We start from the raw sequence: 22,731 nt of genomic DNA, 5'->3' as shown, positions 1-22,731 counted from the left end.
TGCTGGATCCTCTGGTAGTATTATGTCCAATTTTCTGAGGAACCGCCAGACTGATTTCCAGAGTGGTTGTACCAGCTTGCAATCCCACCAACAATTAAGGAGTGTTCCTCTTTCTCCACATCCTCGCCAGCATCTGCTGTCACCTGAATTTTTGATCTTAGCCATTCTGACTGGTGTGAGGTGGAATCTATTACATGCATTTGTGAAACACTGGGTGGACTTATTTCTCTGTATGCAGTGAGGTACGCGTTTAGCCAGCATTGGCACCTGGCAAGGTAAAGCAGCTGAGGGAGTTTGGTTGACAAGCAGATGTTCCCTTGAAAGTCAACAGATGTAGCAGCAGGCCTGACACATTCACAGAGAACCTGAGGTAAGCCTTTTGCTACTAATCTGGATCTCTTACCCCTAGCCTCTTTCTTCAGTTTCAAAACCCTTGTCAGGTGTTTCAGATTCTTCGTGAGCTATTGTATGACTTCACATATAATTACATTGGCATAAGGAGTGCCTTCTGCCACCGAGGCCAGGTTGGGTGTTGGCTGCTCAACACAGCTTAACCAAGATCCTCTGACCATTTGGGCAAAATCTAGCTGAGTGTATTCCTGTGGTTCAGGACAGTGACACAAAGGTGAATTTCTTTTTTCTTCAGGTCACATCTTTGTGAACTACACATGTTCTCATGGCATTGTAATTATACACATTGTATATTTATTACTCTTTCTTGAACAATTCTTCTATCACATAAAGAATATCCTTCCCTTTGATATTCCATCATCTAAGCTTCCAATCTTAATCCAAGAAAACAGAGTACATTCTTAGAAAGGTGGGCACCACCAGATAAGTGATATGTAGTTTGGCTTCTAATTAAAAGAGAATGCAAAAGCAGAAAAGTAGAAAGAGATGGTAAAAGGGGAAGCATTCCAGGAAAGAGGTAAACATTTGATAAAAGAAGGGAAGAGGGACTATGAGAGAAGACATAGAAAGGAAACATATGAGAGGGCAAGACTAAGCCAGATAGGTTCTCAACTTGGCAGCTTACAAAACAGACACACAGGGCCATGCCTGTAGAGCTGCCATGAGGGGTGAATCTAGACATTGTGACATCATCAGGAGTAGGAGCACAGTGTGGTGAAGGGTAATTATCTCCCAAGATGACTTCTCCATTTTCTGCTTACACTCCTTCTGCCCAACATAGCTCCATAGTCACTTGAGGCTCTTAAACTACAGATTTACATCATTACCTCCATATTTAAGTACTGGGACTGGCAGGAAGGTGGAAGTAAGGTATCCCACATACAGTACTCAAGTAGTCCTTTTCATTTTAGTCATGATATTTGTGTCTTCTAAGAGGTGTAGGCACCTCTTCTAAACCCCACGCCTAGGGCATTCCTTGATGCTGAATTAGGTGCTTCTCCACATAATCTGTAACTTACAATACCCAGTAACATCCCCTTAGCTTATCTAACGCACATAAACTTACCTTAATGCTAATGCCATTTTCATTAAATAAAGTAAAATGAAAGTATGCTCCGAGGAACTATGGCTGACATTGCTCTAACTTTAAAATTCCATGAAGCCATTTTGCCAAATTCTATTTCAACCTCAATATGGAACTCTAAAATTTTCAGTGATAATGAATCCATCCACACATGTGAAAAGTGTCTTATTTATTCTCAACTGACTAATGAGAATAATGAAAAATCCTGACGATTACAAATATATTTCACAAAATCTATTAATACTTGTCAAATAATGCAAGTCAAGTCTTTAAAAAAGGAATACAGCTTTTTTTTTTCCAATTTAACTACTAAATTACAATTCGATGAAAAATTTTCTCAAATCTTGAAATTTTGGATGACACTGGTTTAGTTACTTAACACATGCCTTAAATTTTCTTCACATAAGTTGAATTATTCTCTCTGCATTATCAACTGAACGCATTCATTGAATTTGATAATATAATATCACAGTTTCCTGACGAGAAATAGTCTCTCTAGTGTGCTCACTTTTCCCAATCAACATAGACAAAGAACTGCTTAATATTCATTGCCCTCTTGACTAGATTGAGAGGCCCTTGGAAGACACACTTCTAGCCATGACAGAGAAAGCTTTTCCACAGAAGTTGAACTGACCTTCCTTAAACAGAGAGGCAGCATTTCACAGGCTGTGCCTTAGACTTCATGGTGCTGAGGAGGGAAGTGCAGAGAAAGCTTGGTGAGCACCTGCATCCATCCCTCTCTGCTTCCTGACTGCAGAGGAAATGCATCCAGAATCCTGCCCCCATGAATTCTCCGCAGTGATGAAGTGTATCTTCTCATGCTATGGACCTAAATAAATTTTTCATTCCTTACACTGCTTCAAGTTATATATATGATCGTAGAGATAAGGAAAGTAACCAATACAACATTTATGAAGATTTTTGGGGCATTGTTTTCAAATATCTCAATTTAAATAATGGAGTGTTATTCCAAACAATATGCTCAGTTAATTATAACCGAAAAGGTAAACAAACATATCTTAAGGGTTTAATAATCAGAAAATTATTTCAGAATGCAACTACCAAAAGAGAAATTCTTATCTCATGTGTGAAATACATCAGTCCCCACCACTAGCTGAACAATCTCAATTGCACTGGCTATACCAGTTTTGCAGAGTAAATCATTTGGTTTTGCTAAGAAAATATCTGTAACAGCCTCCCGCAAAAATTCAAGCTGTGTCTACTTATTCTAAATCAGGTAGAAAATGGAGGCAATTATCCAAATAATCTAAGCAAAACATGACAAAACTATTGCAATTATCTATATACCTTAGGACAAACATTTTCAATTTTCCTATATTTTGGTAATTAAATCAATTCTCCTCTTTGGACATATGCAATCTAGAATCCCCCCTTAGTAAAATCAAACAAAAAGTAAGTCAAGTCATACAGAATATATTCTAATTTATAAAACAGATTGATTTTCCTCTTATGCAGTAACCAGTTCCTGCCTGTCTTGTTAACTCTGTACCAATTAAGTCCCCAAGTAAATTTGTAGATTTAAAAAATAACAGTGAATTATATTTTATCATTTAGTTGCACCAATACAGTTTCTTACTCATTTCAAAATACATAATTGGAAAATGTTTTGAGGCATTTTCTACTTAATTAAACTCTTGTAGCTTTACCTTGAATACTCTGTGTGCTGGAGTGAGTTGGTGTCACTGTGAAATGAGCTAGCATTTTCACAATAGTGCAAGCATTGTGGGCACAGCATTTTATAGGGTTGCTAGGTAGATAGCAAGCCAGCATCTGCATGGACTGGCTATTGAGGTTTTCTTCTATTTGAGTGTCTTGAGCATGGAGTGGGTTTAGGGGAACTCTGTAGTTATGTTCAGAGCTGGGAAGAGCCATTGTTTTTCTAAGCTTCCCAACATGGTCTGTTAGATACAAAATTAAAAGAAACAATGGATTCTTTCAAGAAGCAAGAAAGAACTATTCAATAAAGACAGTGCCACCTTAATACACAGTGCATTATATATATAAACACCATATGTGCATTCTCTTAGTGAGAAGAAAACAATACAAGACATGATATATTGAGTATGAGCACCTTGAACACAAATCTGTATTTTGTTAATCTTTATATTTCAATGGAGGCAATTACTATGTAATCAATATGAATAGCTAGTTTAATTATCTTAAGTTAATAAAAAATAGTGTTTCTTTCTCTAAAGGCACTTGAAAATAGGATGCACACATTACAGCACTGGAGGAAAATTCTTAAAAAGTGTTTGCTAAGTCAAGATGGGAATATAAGGGTAAATATTGGAGTTAAATAAAGATCAAAAGGATCACAGCAATTATTCTCCTGCAAATCTCTAAACCCTTGCTGGAAGGTACTGCACAGACTCTGCAGCCATCACACAAGCCCTTCTGATTAATATCCTGGCTACTGCTTTGTCTTTAACAAACTATTTTACCTATTATGTGTGCTTGAGGAAAATGCACACAAAAATTAAAATTCATGGTTTAAAGGAAGTGATAGAAGGCCTGAATATATATATATAACATATATATATATGTTATGGTTTCCTGGGTGGTAAAATAATCAATAAATCTGATGAAAATAACAATGTTTCACAGTTTTCTGCTACTGCTTACCTGACAGGATCTAGACTAAGCATCTATGCAAATGCCCTCACTTGTTGCTCAAAATAACACAACCAGGTCATTGCCATTCATGGATTACACATGAGGTAACAGACACAGTGGGGTTAAGTGACTTCCCTGAACTCACCCAGCGTGCAGGTGCCAGAATCATATTTTAATCAGACTTGCTTTGGGGCTTATGATTTTAATTTCAATGCCATACTACTGTAGAGTAAATATGTACTATGATTTCCATACTTCTCTATTTCTAATTGTTTCATTGCTGCCTTAGCTGGGAAATGTAAAATATTTTGGGTCTGAGTGGAGAGACATGAATTATAGAAAAGAATCTTGCCAACCTTTGGGAACTTGGCCTTGCTCACATGGCAGAGCATCAGATACCAACTTCAAGGAACTTCTTCTGGAGAGCAACACTTCTTGAAGAGATCTACGTGTACACCAGATGCTGTGGTACATGTGTGCATATCTGTGTATGAAAATGGGCACACGTGCCATGACAAACATGTGCAGGTCAGATGAAAACCTTAGGTTCTGGTCTTCATCCTTCCTCTTGCTTGAGTCAAGGTCTCTTTGTTTTGGTGCATATGCTGAGCTAGCATGGCCCACAAGCTTCTGAGGATTCTCCTGTATTTCCCATACTGCCACTGGACTGCTGAGCTTATAGATACCTGCTTTAGGTAGATTCTGTGCATCCAGAATCAGCCAAGCTTGCACAGCCAGTGTGTTACCCCTGGAGCGGTCTCCCTTGTACTTGATACAGTCCTAATGTTTTACATTTTGATTTTGATAAATCTAAGAAAGCAGTAACTCACAGAACTTATTCATTGATTGTATCAAAGAGAATTCTCTATGATGCTCCTCTTTGGTCCAAAATGTAGTACATTTTAAACAGGAGGTAATCACATTCATTACAGTGTAAAACCAGAAAATAATGCTTTGAGTTAAAAGAAGAGTGGGGCAGAAATGAACTTACTTAAGTATACGTGTGTCTCACACATAAATCAGGGAGAGGCATCATAAAGCTTTGGAAAGGAAAACTCCATCCAGCAGTTTAGGAGATCCTTAGCAAGAGGGACACCCAGTGGGTCTTAGACATCTTTCTGCTCAGGCACAAGTAATTCTTACAGGAAGTACACCCACTGAGCTCACCAGTAGAACAACATGCTCTACGTATTTGATTTTTAGAAATAAAAGAGCATATTGGCCTGGAGTGTCTGACTTCAGGCTGAGGGATAGATGGATACATGGATAAAGGGAAACAGATAGTCTAAGTCTCGGGGGACCTTTTTGTGCAGCAGCGGACATTCTGGGCTTCAATGGGAAGACTTGGGGTCTGAGGTGTTTCTAATTGCTTTAAGGTCACCCACTGTCCAAACCAAAGACAGAGGAACCACATACAGACTGAAAACTTATTTCCCTTTGTTAGGAACTGAGAGCCAAATAAAAGTCAAGATGATGAACCAAACTATGGGGAGGCTGTGTTTCTGCCGAATGGCTAGCTTGTGAGGAGTTCGTGAGCATCTGAACTAACTTATAAAGAAAAGTCTTTTTCATGTATAAGGCTTGGTAATTGTAGCCTCTCTATTAGAACAGCAACAAATTATAAAAATGGAATCGTAACCAAGTTAAGAGAATCACACAGTAATTTATTTTCTGTCAGAGAGATGGCGAGCTGCTTGGGAAGGAGTTCATGACTTATGTTATTTTATGTTCCTCGGGTAGCCTTGCATAATGTTTTTCATCTCCTGAGACATCAATAAATAATTATTGATTAACTGAAGCTGGTGACAGGCATGCCACCATTTTTTTTTCTAGCATGGACACCCAATACACTGATTTCCATAGTTACATTCTTATGCCCAGCCTTCTCCAAAGAGCAGATGTTTTCTGTGCAGATGCTGAGGCTCCTACTAAAAGGGCAGTTAACTGTAACACCAAACTAAAGTCACAAGGTCAAAGGACATTATTCCTGAACTGTGACTAAAGGAAGGAGCTTGCCTCATGCATTCATATCTCTAGGGTAGAAAGTCTATTTATTTTACAAACACAAGTGAGGTTTAATTGATCTTCATAGTTTTCCAACAGCAGATGACAGCAAACCACCTCCCTTTGTGCAGCTAGGCTATTTTTCTTTTAAGGACAAGCTGTGTATTAAAAGCATAGAGACAACATTTCTCCCATAGTTTTTAGAAATATGGGCATTAAAATCACAGCTTCTCCTAGACAGCATTATCTGAGAGCCCAAATATAAGTATCATAATTTTGCATGTTTCCTTGATTATATCCATTAAGACACCATAGCTAGGTAGTCCATATAGACCAAGAAAAATAAGACATACCATATCTTCCCTTTTCTCTAATTTTATACACAGAAAGAAGGTTCTAGGCTTCTTCTATCTATAGAGGTCTGAGGAATTCATATCATCTCATAGCCACACAGATTAGTAAGCAGAATCATCTTGACATTCTTGCAAGTTATTGGTACTTTCTGATAGCTTGTAAAATGTCCTCATTAAGCCAATGCCTAGACAGATTGAGAGCCACTATTTATGTACCATAATATGAATGCATGGTTCCAAAGACAAACTGACAAGGCATGGCAGCAATAGCTAGCCTGTCCTGCAGTCTATCTACTGCCCATTAAGAGGGTAAACAAAAGACAGATAACTTCCTGATGCAGCCATGCAAAGGCAGTCACTCTTACTGCTGTGCATGTGAGTACAAACAGATCAAGCTGTTTCAGGACTTCTTACTTGCATTGAGCCAGATCAGTATTTTAGAAAAATGTCTAATAGTGCATGAAAGGAACTAACCAAATGTGTACATACTGAAGTATAATTCATCACATAGCTTTATCAGTCAAAGCAAATGAGAAAGTCCTGAGCCAGTCATGAAAGCGTATCCAACTCTGAGTGACTTGTCCTTAAGATGGATCTTCTGTAAATAATTAAATTAGTGGTTTTTTTTTTAATCTTTGCCCATCTGGGCAGAAAGAAGAATATGACACATGTGCACACACAAACACACACACAAACGCACACATACACACATGGAAAAAATACAAATGGCTAAACCTTGTTTATAACATCTATATAAAAGCTTTATCAAGATTTTAAGCAAGATTCTCCAAATATAAATGGCAGGAGAAAATCAAGTAGATTATAATATTTTGGCTAGTGGTAATGAGAAAACTGCAAATACACACATATCTACAAAAGATATGTTTCAAAGTCAGAGTCATGTGGTTAAGAATGCTTGATGGAGAAAAGGGCTGCTTAATAAAGTAATTTAACAGCATATTGTAACCGACAAGCTGAATGCAGGCCCCCAAAGCAAAGGACAACTCGGCCTGCATTGCCCTGGCTTCTTAAGGTGGCGAGAACAGAGCAGAGAGCTTCCGAGCTCCCCAGGAAGGAGCCAGGGTATAACACAAAGGGAGGAGGAGGACTCGCAGGTGAAAATTTCCTTTTGTTATTTCTTCCTCCCATTAAAAATATAAATCACAAATCCCTTTTATCATTGGTCCAGGGTGCTCAACAAAGTAGAATATGACAGTCACTAAGAATATTTTTCACTACTAGGGACCAGGCCTTTTCAAATGTGGCTTCACTGCCCTTACATTAAAAGCAATCTGCAAAAGAGGCTTAAAACCCAGGGGTCTAATATCAAGTGAACAGTGGGAAAGGTGACCTTTCATTCTGTTTGTTTATTAGAGGATCTGCAGGCTCCATCTCAGTGTGGGTCCAGCAGTGGTAGGAGGCCAAAGGGGAGGTGGCAAACTGTTTTTTTTTTTTTTTTTTTTTTTTTTTTTTTTTTTTTTTTTTTTTTAGAGGTCACACAATCAACTTACAAAATACACCTAGACATGACCAAGTATCAAAGTCTGTGTTTCAGGTACTCTCTTACAGTTTTGTGAAATGTAAAGCCTGTTAAAACAATTTCCTATTTAGCAGTCACTTAAGTGTTAAATGAAACCATTTACCAGTGAAACAAATATACACAGGTATATTGTACAAAATTAAGGAAAAGAGATAAAGTATGGGTAATATTGAGTCAGAAAAGTGAGAATGAAAATGAGACTAAGATCTAAGTCTAAATGAATATAAAATAGACAAAAGGAGAAGTTGAGATAGTGTATATATATTCTCACCAAAATATACCATTACATCATTTCATAAGAAATATCATTTAAAATCTATTTATAAGACTAAAGATTACTTTGTATGCAGACCTCATCATGTTAAACTTCTAGGGAGGTAGGGGCTCAGCTTGGGCATAAGTCTGAAGATACCTGACACTGCTCTGTGAGAGAAGCAGTGCTAGTTGTATTTTAAATTGCACATTCAATATACAAGCCACATTCAAGATGCAGCTTTATGCTTAGCTGAATACAAACAAAAGTTACTCCTGTATGGTAATTAGTGTTAGTATTTCTCAGGACTGGGCTGCATTAGTATTGACTTTATTCTTTCAATTGACTAGTATGATCTGGTGGTTTTCCAACGTACATTTTGGATATTTAGTGAATAACCTGTTAGTCCCTGTTCCCTGCCCCATCCCAACCCCCCTCACCCTATGCGACATTTCACCTATTCTGAAAACAAAAACTAAAATAAAAACCAAAATAACAATAGCAAAAGAAGAATGGTACCCAGAGTAAGTTAGACAAGCTGTCACCTCCTCAGTCCTGATTTAGTTACCATCATACCAGAAAAGCAGCACACATTTTGTTGACTATGTAGCCATGACTGATGGATGATAGCCTAGCAAGGTCACCATAGCTAATTACAGCATCATTCATCTGGCTTGCACAGGGGAAAAATACCAGGCTCCCAGGGAAGAAAAAAAGAAAAGAAAGAAAAGCCCTTCTATAGCTGCTAACTTTTGAATAATCAGCCTCAAAAGAAACAAATAGGATGAAAGTCAATGACCAAATTATGACTTATGGATTCACCCAAGCAAATGACCTCAGCTCTGTGGTAATTTTAACTCTTGGTTTCCAGCCTGTAGGAGAGAACTTCTAGCAACAAGAATCCCTCACAGGCTTAAGTGCTTTGTCGTGGGGATTCAAAGGATTCATCAGGAGCCCAAGCCAACCGTGCACTTCAGTTCTGCTATGTGTGTGGTGTGAGTGTGTTTGTCTAGGATCAGATGCCAAGACTTAAACTCACATTATGGGCACAGCAGCTACTTACACACTACAGCCTAATTAAAAGAGTAAGCTTCTCTTTTCGTTATGTTTTCCTGAAGATCGGGGCCATAAAGGGATTTGGTTTCCTTAAGAACTGAGAAAAATGTTCCCATATGTTGCTTTTGTAGCCTGAATTATTGAAACTCAGATAGAAAATGGTAGGGATTTCCAACAATAATCCAGGGCTACACAGTGTTTTCTGAGAACTACTGAAAGAAAATAAAGAAGAGAGACATGAGTGTTTTGAAAATAATTCTATTATAGCAAACATATAATCATGATTTCCATTTCTGTTTTGAAGAAGCACAAACACACATGGAAACAATAAAGCATCCAGGGCACCTTTCAAGTCTCGGAAACAAGACTCACTCACAGCAGAAAGCACCTCATCTCCAAAGTTTAAAGGAGAGAGAAGAAAGCGAGCATTAATTCAACTTCCAACTTTAATCAGATCGCTTTACATCTAGGTAACACAGATCACAGGAGTGGCAACAGGCAAATCCAAAGGACTTTTTATCCTGAAACACTATTTAAATTGTATTGCTAAAATAATTTATAACCAAAGGACTATCTTCTCATGTAGGCTTGAACCCCAAATTGCAAATTTCAATCAAGTACTGAGAAAATTATCAAAAAACACAAAATAAAACTCCTCATTAATTGGGGTCATAAGATGGAAAGTGACAGGGGCACAGAGCTAGATTCAAACTTGGTTATGTGTCAGTGAGATACTCTGGAGATAATAACAGCTCTCAAAAGCAAAGCAAAGCAAAGCAAAGGCTTCATTTATAGATGAGAAGCTGCAGATAATGGTAACATAATCAGGAGCAATCTATGGGACCTTCAGTCTGGACCTTCACTTTCATCTAGATGGGACCTCATCCATTTTTGTGTGGAAAGCTGTAATCATCATGAAGGCGAGTTACATGGCTGAGGGTACACATTTGGAACTCAGGACTTGTACCAGCTCTAGGTCGCTTGTTCCCAAGTCCCAAGAAGCTACATGTGCTTTGGAGAAGAGAGGATCAGGTACTACTGATCCAAAAAAGTGAAATAAACAGCCATGGGAAAGGTAGAGGACTGCTACGCTTCAAAACTTCAAAGTGAAAGCCCCCAGTATGACCCTAAACCTGATATGTCAGCAAAGGTGTAGAGATGCCTACATTGTAGTAAAAGTACTGTCAGGATTCCATTCACACACTGACTTGATGTAAGATTCTCTCTCTCTCCCTCTCTCTCTCTCTCTCCCTGTCCCTCTCTTTCTCCCCCCCACCTCTACACACACACACACACACACACACACACATGCTCAGGCACAGGCACAGTCACAGGCACAATGAAATGAGAGGAGAATAACCAGCAATTTATGGGATTAAAAAGCAACTTGAGGCACCTCAACTCTCTAGTCTTGGTTACTTCATTAGCTTTAAATTTACATTTTTCATAGTATCTGTTTATTAATTTATACTTTATCTCAATTCCAAAGGGATATGAAGTGTTATTATTATCACATCTAGCATTTAAAGGGCATGGATAATTGAAATATATAGTTCATCAAAAAATGTCACATAAATGCAGAAGCATGGTGTCAGAGACCCAATTCTAATTGCAGTGTGAAACCAACTGACCATTCAGCATCAGCACACACAATGAATTGGAGCTTACACATATTCATTTGTAAAACAGTGTCAATCACTTAGACAATTGCTAATTCTAAGACCCTATGCAACTGCATTCATAACATTTATTCTAAGGGGTGCATAGTTCCTTAGAGTAGAGGTGAGCTTCCTTGCTGTGGGACCTCTTAGAAGCTTCTAGATTCAGCTTACTATCTATTCAAAAAATCCCATAGTCCTCTCTTCCCTTTGACTATAACCTAACCCATTTTTGAGAGTTAGAGAATGCAATAACATCCAGAATGTAAGCAACAAACAATGTTATTGTTAACTAGGATCAAGAATTTGTTCAGTCCCTGAAATATGTTTATAAGTACTAAAGGGCTCTAAAGGTTTTTTTTTTTTTTTTTTTTTACCATTAGTTTATTTTAATAGTATGATAATAAACTTTAATAATTATATTCAATAATTATTTTAATAATAATATTAACTTTACATCTCAATCAAGTTCTCCTCCTCCCAGTCCCCACTCATACAGCTCCTCCCCATTTCCCCCCCCCCTTCACCTCTGGAAAGGGGGAGGAACCCCTGTGTACCAACCTCACCTGGCACCTCAAGTCACTGCAAGGCTAGGCACATCTACTCCCACTAAGGCCAGACAAGGCAATCCAGTTAAGAGAACAGGATCCAAATGCAGGCAACAGATTCAGGGATAGCCCCCACTCCAGTTGTTGGGGGACCCACATGACATGAAGACCAAGCTGCAGGTCTGCTTTGTATGTGCAGAGGGTCTAGGTTCTAGCTGTTGTATGCTCTTTGATTTGTTATTCAGTCTCTGGGAGCCCCCAGGGGTCCAGGTTAGTTGAGTTTGTTGGCTTTTTGGTTGGGTGTGAGTGTGTGAAAATTCTTGAACAAGGCAACTTTGAAGTACAAATGGATTCTATGACTATGACTCTACAATTCTACCTGCTGTTTCAGCCCCCAGATTTTTTCTTAAGTAGACTGTTTTGTTAGCTAGTCCTAGGATGTATGATAAAAGATGATGTCCAATTAGTAATTTGTTAGAACTGAGTCGGGGACAGTTATCTAGTCATTATAGAATCTAGTAAAAAAATTCTTGGTAGAAATAATTTAGATAAGTGACGTTAAAATGCCCCTTGGTTTAAAACTTAGCTTGCAATTAAATATAAACATACATACAAACATATAATTAGTTTAAAAGACATGGAATTATACATGTGTCAGGATGGCGAGTGGTCTAAGACATGGACTTGCAAACAATTTTAGGTTAGAGGAATACTTTCATTGAGTGAAAAACTGAAAGTTACTCACTGTACACTTGTATGTAGCATTGCCTTAAAGATTTAGATAAAACTTTACAGAATGTAAGCATTTGATATTAGAGAGAAATGGCACATGGGAGGTACCAGATAAACAAAAACAAAGAAGAGAGTCAGGAAAAAGGAGCAAGATTTGAAACAAAGATATGGACAATTGAAAGAAATTGCTAAATGATAAACAGATCACTGTGGCTGTAGATAGGATGAGCAAACATGAAAAATCATCAGAGATGAAGGCTTCCCAGAAGCTAAGTGGCAAGAACCCAGAAAGGGCCAGGGCTCTGAGTCTGGCATTATCTGAGAATCCTTCTTAATGCATAAGCTGCTGGAACACATGTGCTCTCTCTCTTCTGGCAACCCCCTCAAGGAGTTGACACAAGTGGGAGCTAGGATGCACCTCACAACATAAGTCACATCCCAGAAGATCCATGAATATGCACTGCCCAGTCCCATCCCGAGAGAGTATCGTACCACCTCCTGTTGTGAGAACACCAACAACCAACAGGAAAATGGAATGGGTAGAGACAGAACTGGATGTGTTATGTATTTATTTAATCTCTACCAGAATAAAACCCTGAGGATTTTTTTATAACTAAAATAAAGTATTTGAAAGATAATCATTTCTCTAAAGTTGTTTCAATTAAGAAGTTATTTGTGATGGTTCGTCTTCACTGTCAATTTAGCCAGATTTGGAAATGCATAGAAGACAGGCCTCTGCTTCCTAACTGTAAGCTCATTATGACCAACTGTCTAATCCTCCTGTCAGCTGTTTTATTATAGGAACAAGCAACATGAACAAACGCTAGTTTCTGTCATTGTTTAATCTATGACATCATTAAACTCAATGACATGGATGTGTGAGCCTAAATGTTCAGCCTTCTATCATATCCACAAAATAAACTCCAAGAAAGTCTTATCAACAATTTATTCTATGGACAGCATCTTAGAAATCATACGGTGAAGTGGTTCCTAACTTTGAGCCAGTGAGAGTTCACATCCTGGCTCTGCCACCTACTCAGTGTGCGACTTGGATGAGAGACTTTTCTGTTCTAACTCCTCGTTTTTGGAGAAAGAGAGTACTAAAACATGACAAGACAACACTGTCTCAAAAAAATTTGACCAATAAAGGAGTAAGTGTTGAAAGCACTCAATGCACTCTCTTTATGGCAGTATCTGATATGTACTCTATTGAATAAACAATGTTTTTTGTTTCCATCTCATGAAAAAAGTCAGTTTCAAGCAAAGGGGGGCTCAGAAGAGATGGCTCAATGGTTAGAGAGTCTTTATTGTAGTAGACTTGATTTTGGTTTGAATGTCCATGTCCAGTGGCTCACAGCTGTGAGCTTATACCTCTAAGAAATTCACCATCCTATTCTAGCCTCCAATATAACACACACACACACACACACACACACACATACACACAAATAAATAAATAAAAATATAATAACTCTTTTAGAAATAGAAAAAGAATCTACTTTGAAAAGAAGAGAATGTGAGTTGGTTTTTCTTCTTGGATTCAACACCACTATCTTTATCAGATGGTCCAACAAAAGAAGCTGTGAAATGAAAACGGAAAACAAACTTTCTTTCCTGAAAAAGCCCAGAAGAGAAAGGTGGAAACAAGTTTCCCAAGGCAGGGATACCCTGAGTCTGTCTTTTGAAACCCACAGTACTTGCTTATAAATAGAATATTAAAACAAGCAAGAGCAATTTTCTCCTTTCGTCTTCCCTTATTGCCTAATTTTCCTCTCATACCATTTGCATAATGGATAAAAAGGCATCCATTATGCAAATGAGCAATGGGGCTGCAAGGTTGCTGAAGCCACAAGCCTGGCTCCAGAAGAGGAGCAGCCACCAACCAGCCCTTCACCATCTATGCAGATTGCTTTGTTAGCTTTGATTCCAAAATATGCAGGAAAATTATAAAGACCATAGGTCATTAATTTCCATTTGGTTTGCTTTTAAAGAGACACTACAGAAGCTTTTCAGAAAATCAAGACAAAACAAGGTTATTTGGTTCGGCTATATGTAATAAATTTAACAGTAATTTTATCTTATTTTTTTGAAACAACATCTCACTATGTAGCTTTTTGGCTGTCCTGGAATTCACTATGTAGACAGACTGGCTTTGATCTCAGATATCTGCCTGCCACTGACTCCTGAGTCCTGCAATTAAAGACATGTATTAACATAGAGGCCAACAGCAAATATTGAATTTCAAATGAGGGGGAAAGATGCTATGCATTATTTTTACAATTTAAATATTTCCTATTAGTGTGTGTATGTGTGCACATTTGTGCATGCATTCCAAGATATATAAGTGGAGGTCAGAGGACAACTTGAAGGAGTTGTTTTTTTCCTTCTATCTTGTGGGTCCTAGGAATATACCTCTGGTCATTGTGATTCTTGCTTCTTGCTAGCTAAGTTTTTCACAATTTTAAGTGCATGTTCTACTTTAAGAAAAAATTGATTCCTTTTGAGAAGTGGGGGCTGTTTCTGTTCTTCTAACATGAGAATTAAGTTAAATAAGTTCTAGCCAGCACATTAAGAATCTTATGTTCACAACTGACCCACACAGAATATACTTTAAATGGTAACAATTAATGGGTCATGGAAAGTGAAACGTTATTAGATGGACCTAATATTTCTAAGAAGTATCAACAAAAACAGACAGGTGAGGAATAATATTTGGCAGACACTTCAGAAGAATGCCTCTTCCATTTCCTACACTTTTGAAACAAATATTATGCCAAAGGATTCTGGGTAAAACCACCAGATAAACTGTTCTCTTTTTTGGAAAACAAAATTCAGGTGATTTCAAAACTAACTCCCCAACTGTTTTCTCCAATGTCTACTATATATATATGAAGAAAACCAGGATGACTAAGACAGAAACGGAACCTTATTTCTAGTGTGGATTCCTCGGTAACCCTTAGCTTTTTCCAGACGATGAACTTTATAAACATAGTGATGCTTCTTGGAAACAGACCAGCCTCATTTCTCAGTCTGACTCCCATGGTGATTTTTGAGGGGCATGCAATTGGAAGTCACCTTCAGTTCAAGATAACTGCATCTCCTTACCTGAGTTCCAGCAGCAGAAAAGAGCCTTAGGAAATTAGGTGACAGACCAGATGTCTTTATAAAGAACAATATTAATATGATGAACTTCACAGAGAAGAAAGGCAGTAAGTTGATGCAATATACAACCAGGTAGAGGGCACCATCTGGAAAATCCACCTACCTAACTTCAGAGCAGAAGGGGTTACTACGATTTCCCCGCCGACCGGTTTAAATGCAGCCAGTTGGGCAGCTACTTCTGTCTCGAAAGCGTCTGGGCTCTGCCGATCCACAGGGTTTCCACCGGGGCTCTCAATCTTTTGGAGTGGCTCTTGTTCGTCAAACACAGCAATCAGCTGCAAACGAGTCCAACAACACTAATTACTTCGTAGGACATGCTTATCACAGAGACACTATGTCTAGTTGATTGTGATCTTTACTTGGTCTTAAAGCAAATGTCGCCTTAAAAAAGTCTTGGAAGTTTTAATATTATTATGTCAAGACCCTTAAATCTGCAATAATATAACCTCCACAATCGCAGCAACAGAACATGATTAATGGTGTGTTCTTTGTTTGTCTATTCTTGAACTAGTCAGTTTGGGCCAAGTCTCATTACAGGAATGAAATGTGTCTCTTAACCTCTCTCCTCGTGAATGTCTTCACCATGTGTCTGTCTCTCTGTCAGTCTCAGTCTCTCTCACTGTGTCTGTATCTCTCACAGTCTCTGTCTCTCACTATCTCTCTCACTGTCTCGGTGTCTCTGTCCTGCAAAGGATTGAACTTACACCTTTACCTACACTAGGCAAGTGTTCTACCACAGAGCTATATACACAGCCTCACTTGGGACTTTAACCAATATTCCTAAAAGGTATTCACTCCCAGGGTACAATAAGAAAGTCTAATATACAAAAGATGAACAGCAGAGTACATTATAGAAATGTATATTCCAGTCACAAAGGGATATGGCATTTCCTCATGAATTTGTCTTTCTAACACAATCTGAATCCACACATACTTGCAAACAAAGAATGTTAATAGTTATAAATCCTATGTGCCACAAATGTCCCATTGTTATATATGTCTTTGGTATCCTTTTTCTTCATAACAGATCTTATAGTCTGGTTTAAGCAGAGTGAATGCTAAGTCCATTGACACTAACATCAGTTAGTTAATTACTCCTAACGGCATATCTATTCTCATTTCTCTTAACATATTTGCATATCTTTAATATAAAAACTCTGAAATGTTGTTTTCCAGTCATTCTTCACAAAAAATTCAACATGTTCTACTAATCACAGGACACTATGCCACTGTAACACAGAGAAGGCAGGCTGCTGTGCTCGTGGCCACAAGGCTGTACTCCTAAAGAAGAGTTTCAAATGTCCCTTGTTGGCTAAGGTAGCTAAGGCCAAATGTAAATCAGGAGGCAGTTCTTGGTTGCTGCTGTCAATCCAAAGAAACACAGTGGATATAATTTTGAAAACTGCTAGAAACTCTTTGGGTATCTTCATTCATTAAATAAGTCAAGTCTACTTGTGATGCAGACATTAATGCAGAAAGGCACTCAGAGCCTCATTCATAGGGGAACCTGGTTGGCAATAGTATTAATAACACAAATGCAGGGGTAACCAATCACAGCACTGTAAACTCCAACTTCATCGTTCAAAAGAAATGAACACAATTAGGGATATGTAAATTGGCTATTCAAAAATAATCCTCATAATTGTCTACTCATTTCCAGTATGGAGACTTCTTTAATTGGAAAACCCAACAATCCATTCACCACAGAAAAGAAATGCTTCCTCCCAGGGCATTATTTTAATTCTTGAGACTGAGCACATGCATCTTCTGTCTTTAATTGCTAGCACTGATGAACTGACTTGAGAGAAGACTTAAATAGATTAATAATGAAAGATTATTCTAGTATAAAAATAATCTGCAAAACTAGATCTCTATAATCATCTGGCTAAAATGAAAGGTTTTACACTTTCAGTCTTGACATAGAAAATAAAATAAAATTTAAAAATGTGGTTGAATTATTTTCTTCATTACTTCTATGCCATAATTATGGTAATTATGATTTCAATTGTGCATATTGCAAGTTCACAGCTATTGTGAATGTTCATTCTGATACACCCATCAGCTAGCCAGTGGCATATTGAATTGGTACTGTGAGCAGTTTTACGTAGAAACGGTATCTTATTTTCTTGCTTTCTTCATCCTTAACTTTCAATATCATCCATGTACTTTAAATATCGTAGAGAAAGAAAAGAAAAAAAGAACATCAATCAGAAATATATTAAAAATGTTATAATAGATAGCTCATACTAGAAGTCACTATATATACTTATTCTATTAAAATAAAACTTTACTATTACCTATACATTGTACCCAGAAAACCTTACAGAATCTACGGTTACACTACTACACCGACACAACTAATAAAAAAAAAAAAAAAAACAACACATTTTTTTTTTTGAGATTCTGTTTTCAATGACTATGGTCCAAATGGTCTCTGGTGATTGAATCAATAGTTTGCAGCCCAGAATTTTAGTTCCCTAAAATGAAAACTATGGAAATTGATGCTATATTAGAGAATAGCTCTAGTTTGGGTATGGATGTCATGTTCTTAAGAACAAAAACAAAACAACAACAACAAAAATAACCAAGCAAAACAAAATAAAACAAAACAAAAAACAAGTGAATTCCATTATTTGGAGATCCAGCATTCCATGGTTGTTTTGTAGATGATAATTATGGGGCCTGGATGATTCTCACATTGAATGATCTCTTCATTAATTAATTGCTAAGTCTGTCTCCCAGTCTCATTTTCGACAGGATTTATCACAGCAGAGCCTCATCTGGATCAAGGAATGAAACAAAGACTACTCCTGGAAAGAACAGAGCCAGATCCACTCTCTAATTTCAAAAAAAATAAGCAGCCCTGTAGGGCTGGATGGTGAGGACCCCTACCAGCTGGTGTCTATCTCAACAGCCATCATGTACACAGACTTACACTTGCTTTCAAACTGGTTAGTCATTTAAATAATAGGCTGGACATCCATGTTAACTACATTACTTGATTCACCAAGACATCAACATAACTAGGTATCAGAGTTTCAGGAAAACCCTGTTACAGAGAGAGGTACAGTGATTAACATCAACTACTACTGCATTCTCTCAAGAGAAGAGATACTGGCTTGACAATATCTAGCATATAAAAGAGGCTGCCTGCACCCTCCTCTTAAACCACACAGAGTTACCTCTTTCCAGAGAGGAAAGTGGGATTTGGAAGAAAGAAGTGTATTTAAATTTTTCACATTAAAATTTGCACAAAGTTACTTTAGAGGCTACTTTAACCCAAACTGTGCAAAGTGCATATACAAAATATTGGACTTGGTGTCTTCCCTCTGCTCGTGTGCTCTGCCAGCATGCCTTCTGTTCTCCTTCTGTGCTACCACTGTTCTCATGTTACCAAGTGTAGCCATGACATTTTCAAATACCCATAAGCCCAGGGGATCTGTTTGCATAGCCTGATTACAACCCAAACTTCTGCCCTCACAGATTTCTGTATTTAGCCACCTAATTTCCAGATAGATTTAGGAAGGCCAGTATACAGAAATGTTATTAATTCATCTAACCATCTGAACTAAAAGTCTTCTTGGGAAAAACAGGAAGATTTAAGAAAACAGGAACCACACCATTTCTTGACTGCCTGTAGGGTAAACTGTGAAGGCGCTGGACAGGTTCTGATTCTGAATCTGCTCTTATGCAGGTCAAGAGAATATCCAGGCTACTTCTCTGCTCAAGTTTAGGATGCTGCTGGCCAACCTGTCACCCTCTGCCTCCTCTTCACGTGGCTTTGAGAACACCACACTGGCTAGGAGTCCCCTTCTACTCTCTAGGTCTTCAATTACATTTCCCTTCACTATTTCCTCCCTTGCCTGATCCCTGAGAATGCTAAGTGACCTACGTCTACATTTGTATATGACCTCACTTGATTCCTACTTCTCTACAAGTACAGGCAAATACATTTCACATTTATCAGACTTTTTGACCAAGCATCAGGCCCATGTGATCAACTGATCATTCTCTCCAAAACTATACGACAAAATTCTTCAAAATTCTTTCCATATTCATTTATATCAAAACTAAGACCAATTTTCAGGCCAAAAGCTGTGTAGAAATTCTTCACCTTTCTTTCTCCCCTATAACCACCCATGTTCAACTTCTCAAAAGACCTGAAAACAAACAAACAAACAAACAAACAAACAGGTTTTTCCCAGCTTTCATCACATTGCTGTCACCAGTGTGGAGCTAGTTCCCAGATGGTTACTGCAACAGACTCCTTGCTGTTCTTTCTACCTAGATATCTTCCCTTTAGTGGAGTGAATACTTAACTCAGTATTAATGAACATCTTGAAAATTCTGAGATCATGTCTGTCCTGTTCTCATGTGCCTGAAGTACGTTCTCACCTCACATGGAGGGAAGCCCACACTCTTGCTATGGGCTCTGAAGTTACAGGTCCTGTTATACTCTTGACCATGTGTTTGAATTGCTCTCTCTCTTGTCCCCAAACCCCTATGAAGCTAGACTCATAGTTTGTACCTAACATGGTGGTTGTTCTGTTAGCTTCATGAAATAGTTACCCTCTACATCTTACAAAGCTTACTATAAATGTTCAACATCTCTACTTTAATGCCAGTCTTTTTCTGGCCACACCTTTTATGGCTTCCTTAGAGAGTTTAGGACAGCCTCAATGATTTATACTTTCTCATACCCTAATTTCTTGTTCTATATATCCTCACTTTATCAGTCTTGAAATGTCAAGAGAACAGTAGCTTTCATCTATGTTTCAGGTGTCAGAACAATAAATACAACACAAATAAATATTTGTTGAATAAATGGAGTGAAAAGATAAAAATATATGCTAAAATCTAATGCAACAATTTTAAATTTATATATTTAAATTCAAATTTTAAAAATATTTTAAATTTCTTAATATGAGGGGAGCACATGTGTACATATGTGCTGTGTGGCTTGTGTTGTGTGGAGATAAAAAACAACTGTATAGAGTCAGTCCTCTCTTTTCATCTTTTCCATAGGATCACTCTATCTATCTATCTATCTATCTATCTATCTATCTATCTATCTGTCTGTCTGTCTGTCTGTCTGTCTGTCTATCTATCTATCTATCTATCTATCTATCTATCTATCTATCTATGAATTCAGATCTGAAGGCTTGGAAGACACATTACCTTTTGCCCTCTAGCCCATGTTGCTGTCTCTTAAAAATATTTCTTAGGTAAGAAAATACATATATATTTGTTTAAAATGTGTGGAGTGGAGAGTTAGGTGGGCAGCACTAACAGTTTGGTCCTAAGTACTCCCTTGAGAACTGTTGCGAACTGTCCCCTTCAGTGTGGAGGCATGCACATTTCAGTGTGGAGGCATGAGGTGTTCAATGTGGAGGTGTGTGCTATCCACCCAAAGTAGCCTAAGAACAGATGTGAGTAAATCCAAGCAAGCAGAACACAGACTGAAGCAACACGCCATCATCTCAAAATAAAGGGCCAGTTTTGTTCTACAAAGTTATGGAATCACACACGCTGTGCTTCATCAAATGTTGTTTACTACAGGCCTTCTCAGTCTTTTTACTGGCACCAATTCTACATGGGAAGCTTTTGTCTGCAGGCACATGGATATATAGAAGTGTTATATATACAAATCAAGCATTAACTGATGATAGAAAAGCTCATTTTAATATATTTCTTTGAAATACATATGCTTTATTAAGGATGAAGCAATTTTGCCTACTACTGAGATATGTAAGTTTTTTCTTCTTACATAAAGAATTAAATTGGCCCCAGGAGCTCTATCATCTTCCTTCTTGAGAAGGCATGCTTGGCCCCAGGAGCACACAGGTTAAATTCTGCCCACTCTGCCCTGCCTGCAGGCTCTACCTGAGGCATACACAGCAGAGGTAAGCTGCATTCTGTCCCCTAAGCTCCTTTGGCAAGCCTGCCCACAGCCTTGTCTCCTTGTCTCAGGAGCCTGCTGGATCCCAGGGACATCCAGTCCCACCCGGGGCCTCGTCAGCAGAGGTGAGCAGCATGTTGTTCCCTTAGCTCCATCATCAGGCCCTAGGCTCGGTCTGCCTCCCTGAGGAGTCCTGTCAGTGCCAGGAACATCCAGCAAACACCAGGGACCACCATGTGCTAAAGGCCAGATAAGAACACAACCAGCAAGAGCCAGGGCAATATGGCACCACCAGAGCCCAGCTATCGTACCACACCAAGCCCTAAATATTCTAGCACAGCCAAAACACAGGAAGATGACCTTAAATTCAATCTAATAAAGATGACAGAGGCCTTTAAACAGGAAATGAAGAAATACAGAAAATACAATCAAAACAAAGTACAATAAAACATGTGAAAGAAATGAATAAAACTGATCGAGATCTGAAAATGGAAATAGAAACAATAAAGAAAACACACACTGAGGGAATCCTGGAGATGAAAAACCTAGGAAAGAGAACAAGAACTACACACGTATGCATCACCAACAGAATAGAGGAGACAGAAGAGAGAATCTTAGGCACAGAAGACACTTTTGAAGAAATCAAAATATCAGAAATTTAATTAAAGAAAATGTTAAATCTAAAAAGTTCCTGATACAAAACATCCAAGAAATCGTGAATGCTATGAAAAGACCAAACAAGAACAATAGGAATAGAAGGAGAAGCCTTCCATCTCCAAGAAAATATTTCCAACAAAATCATAGAAAACTTTTCCAACCAATAAAAAGAAATGCCTATAAAAATAAAAGAAACTTACAGAACACCAAATAGATTGTACCAGAAAGAAAATTCTCCCACCACATAATAATCAAAACACTAAATATACAGAGCAAAGAAAGAATATCAAAAGCTGGAATGGGAAAAATGCCCAGTAACAAGTAAAGATATATCTATCAGAATTACATCTGACTTCTCAACAGATTCTAAAAGGTATAAGGGCATGGACAGATATGTTTAAGACACTAAGAGATGACAGATATCAGCCCAGACTACTATACCCAACAAAACATTTTATCAACAAAGATGTAGAAAACAACATATTCAGGGCCCCCAATGGAGGAGCTAGAGAAAATACCCAAGGAGCTAAAGGGGTCTGCAACTCTATAGGTGGAACAACAATATGAACTAACCCGTATCCCCGGAGCTCGTGTCTCTAGTTGCATATGTATCAGAAGATGGCCTAGTCGGCCATCATGGGGAAGAGAGGCCTCTTGGTCTTGCAAACTTTATATGCCTTAGTAGGGGGGAACGCCAGGGTCAAGAAGTGGGAGTGGGTGGGTAGGGGAGTCAGGGAGGG

The 22,731-nt window shown here is 38.1% G+C and overlaps 1 protein-coding gene across 1 annotated transcript in view; it reads right to left on the bottom strand.

Annotated features, from left to right (window-relative positions):
• Positions 1 to 22,731, bottom strand: part of Pard3b (par-3 family cell polarity regulator beta) — a 965,568-nt gene that overhangs the window by 588,731 nt on the left and 354,106 nt on the right. The window contains exon 3 of the mRNA XM_021162850.2: positions 15,539 to 15,710. Coding sequence (XP_021018509.1) covers positions 15,539 to 15,710 — 172 coding nt within the window. The remainder of the gene's footprint in view (positions 1 to 15,538; positions 15,711 to 22,731) is intronic.

The sequence above is a fragment of the Mus caroli genome, chromosome 1, assembly GCF_900094665.2.
Source record: "Mus caroli chromosome 1, CAROLI_EIJ_v1.1, whole genome shotgun sequence".
Lineage (NCBI taxonomy): Eukaryota > Metazoa > Chordata > Mammalia > Rodentia > Muridae > Mus > Mus caroli.
The sequence above is the reverse complement of the archived record's forward strand: the minus strand, read 5'-3'. Positions and strand labels throughout refer to the sequence as shown.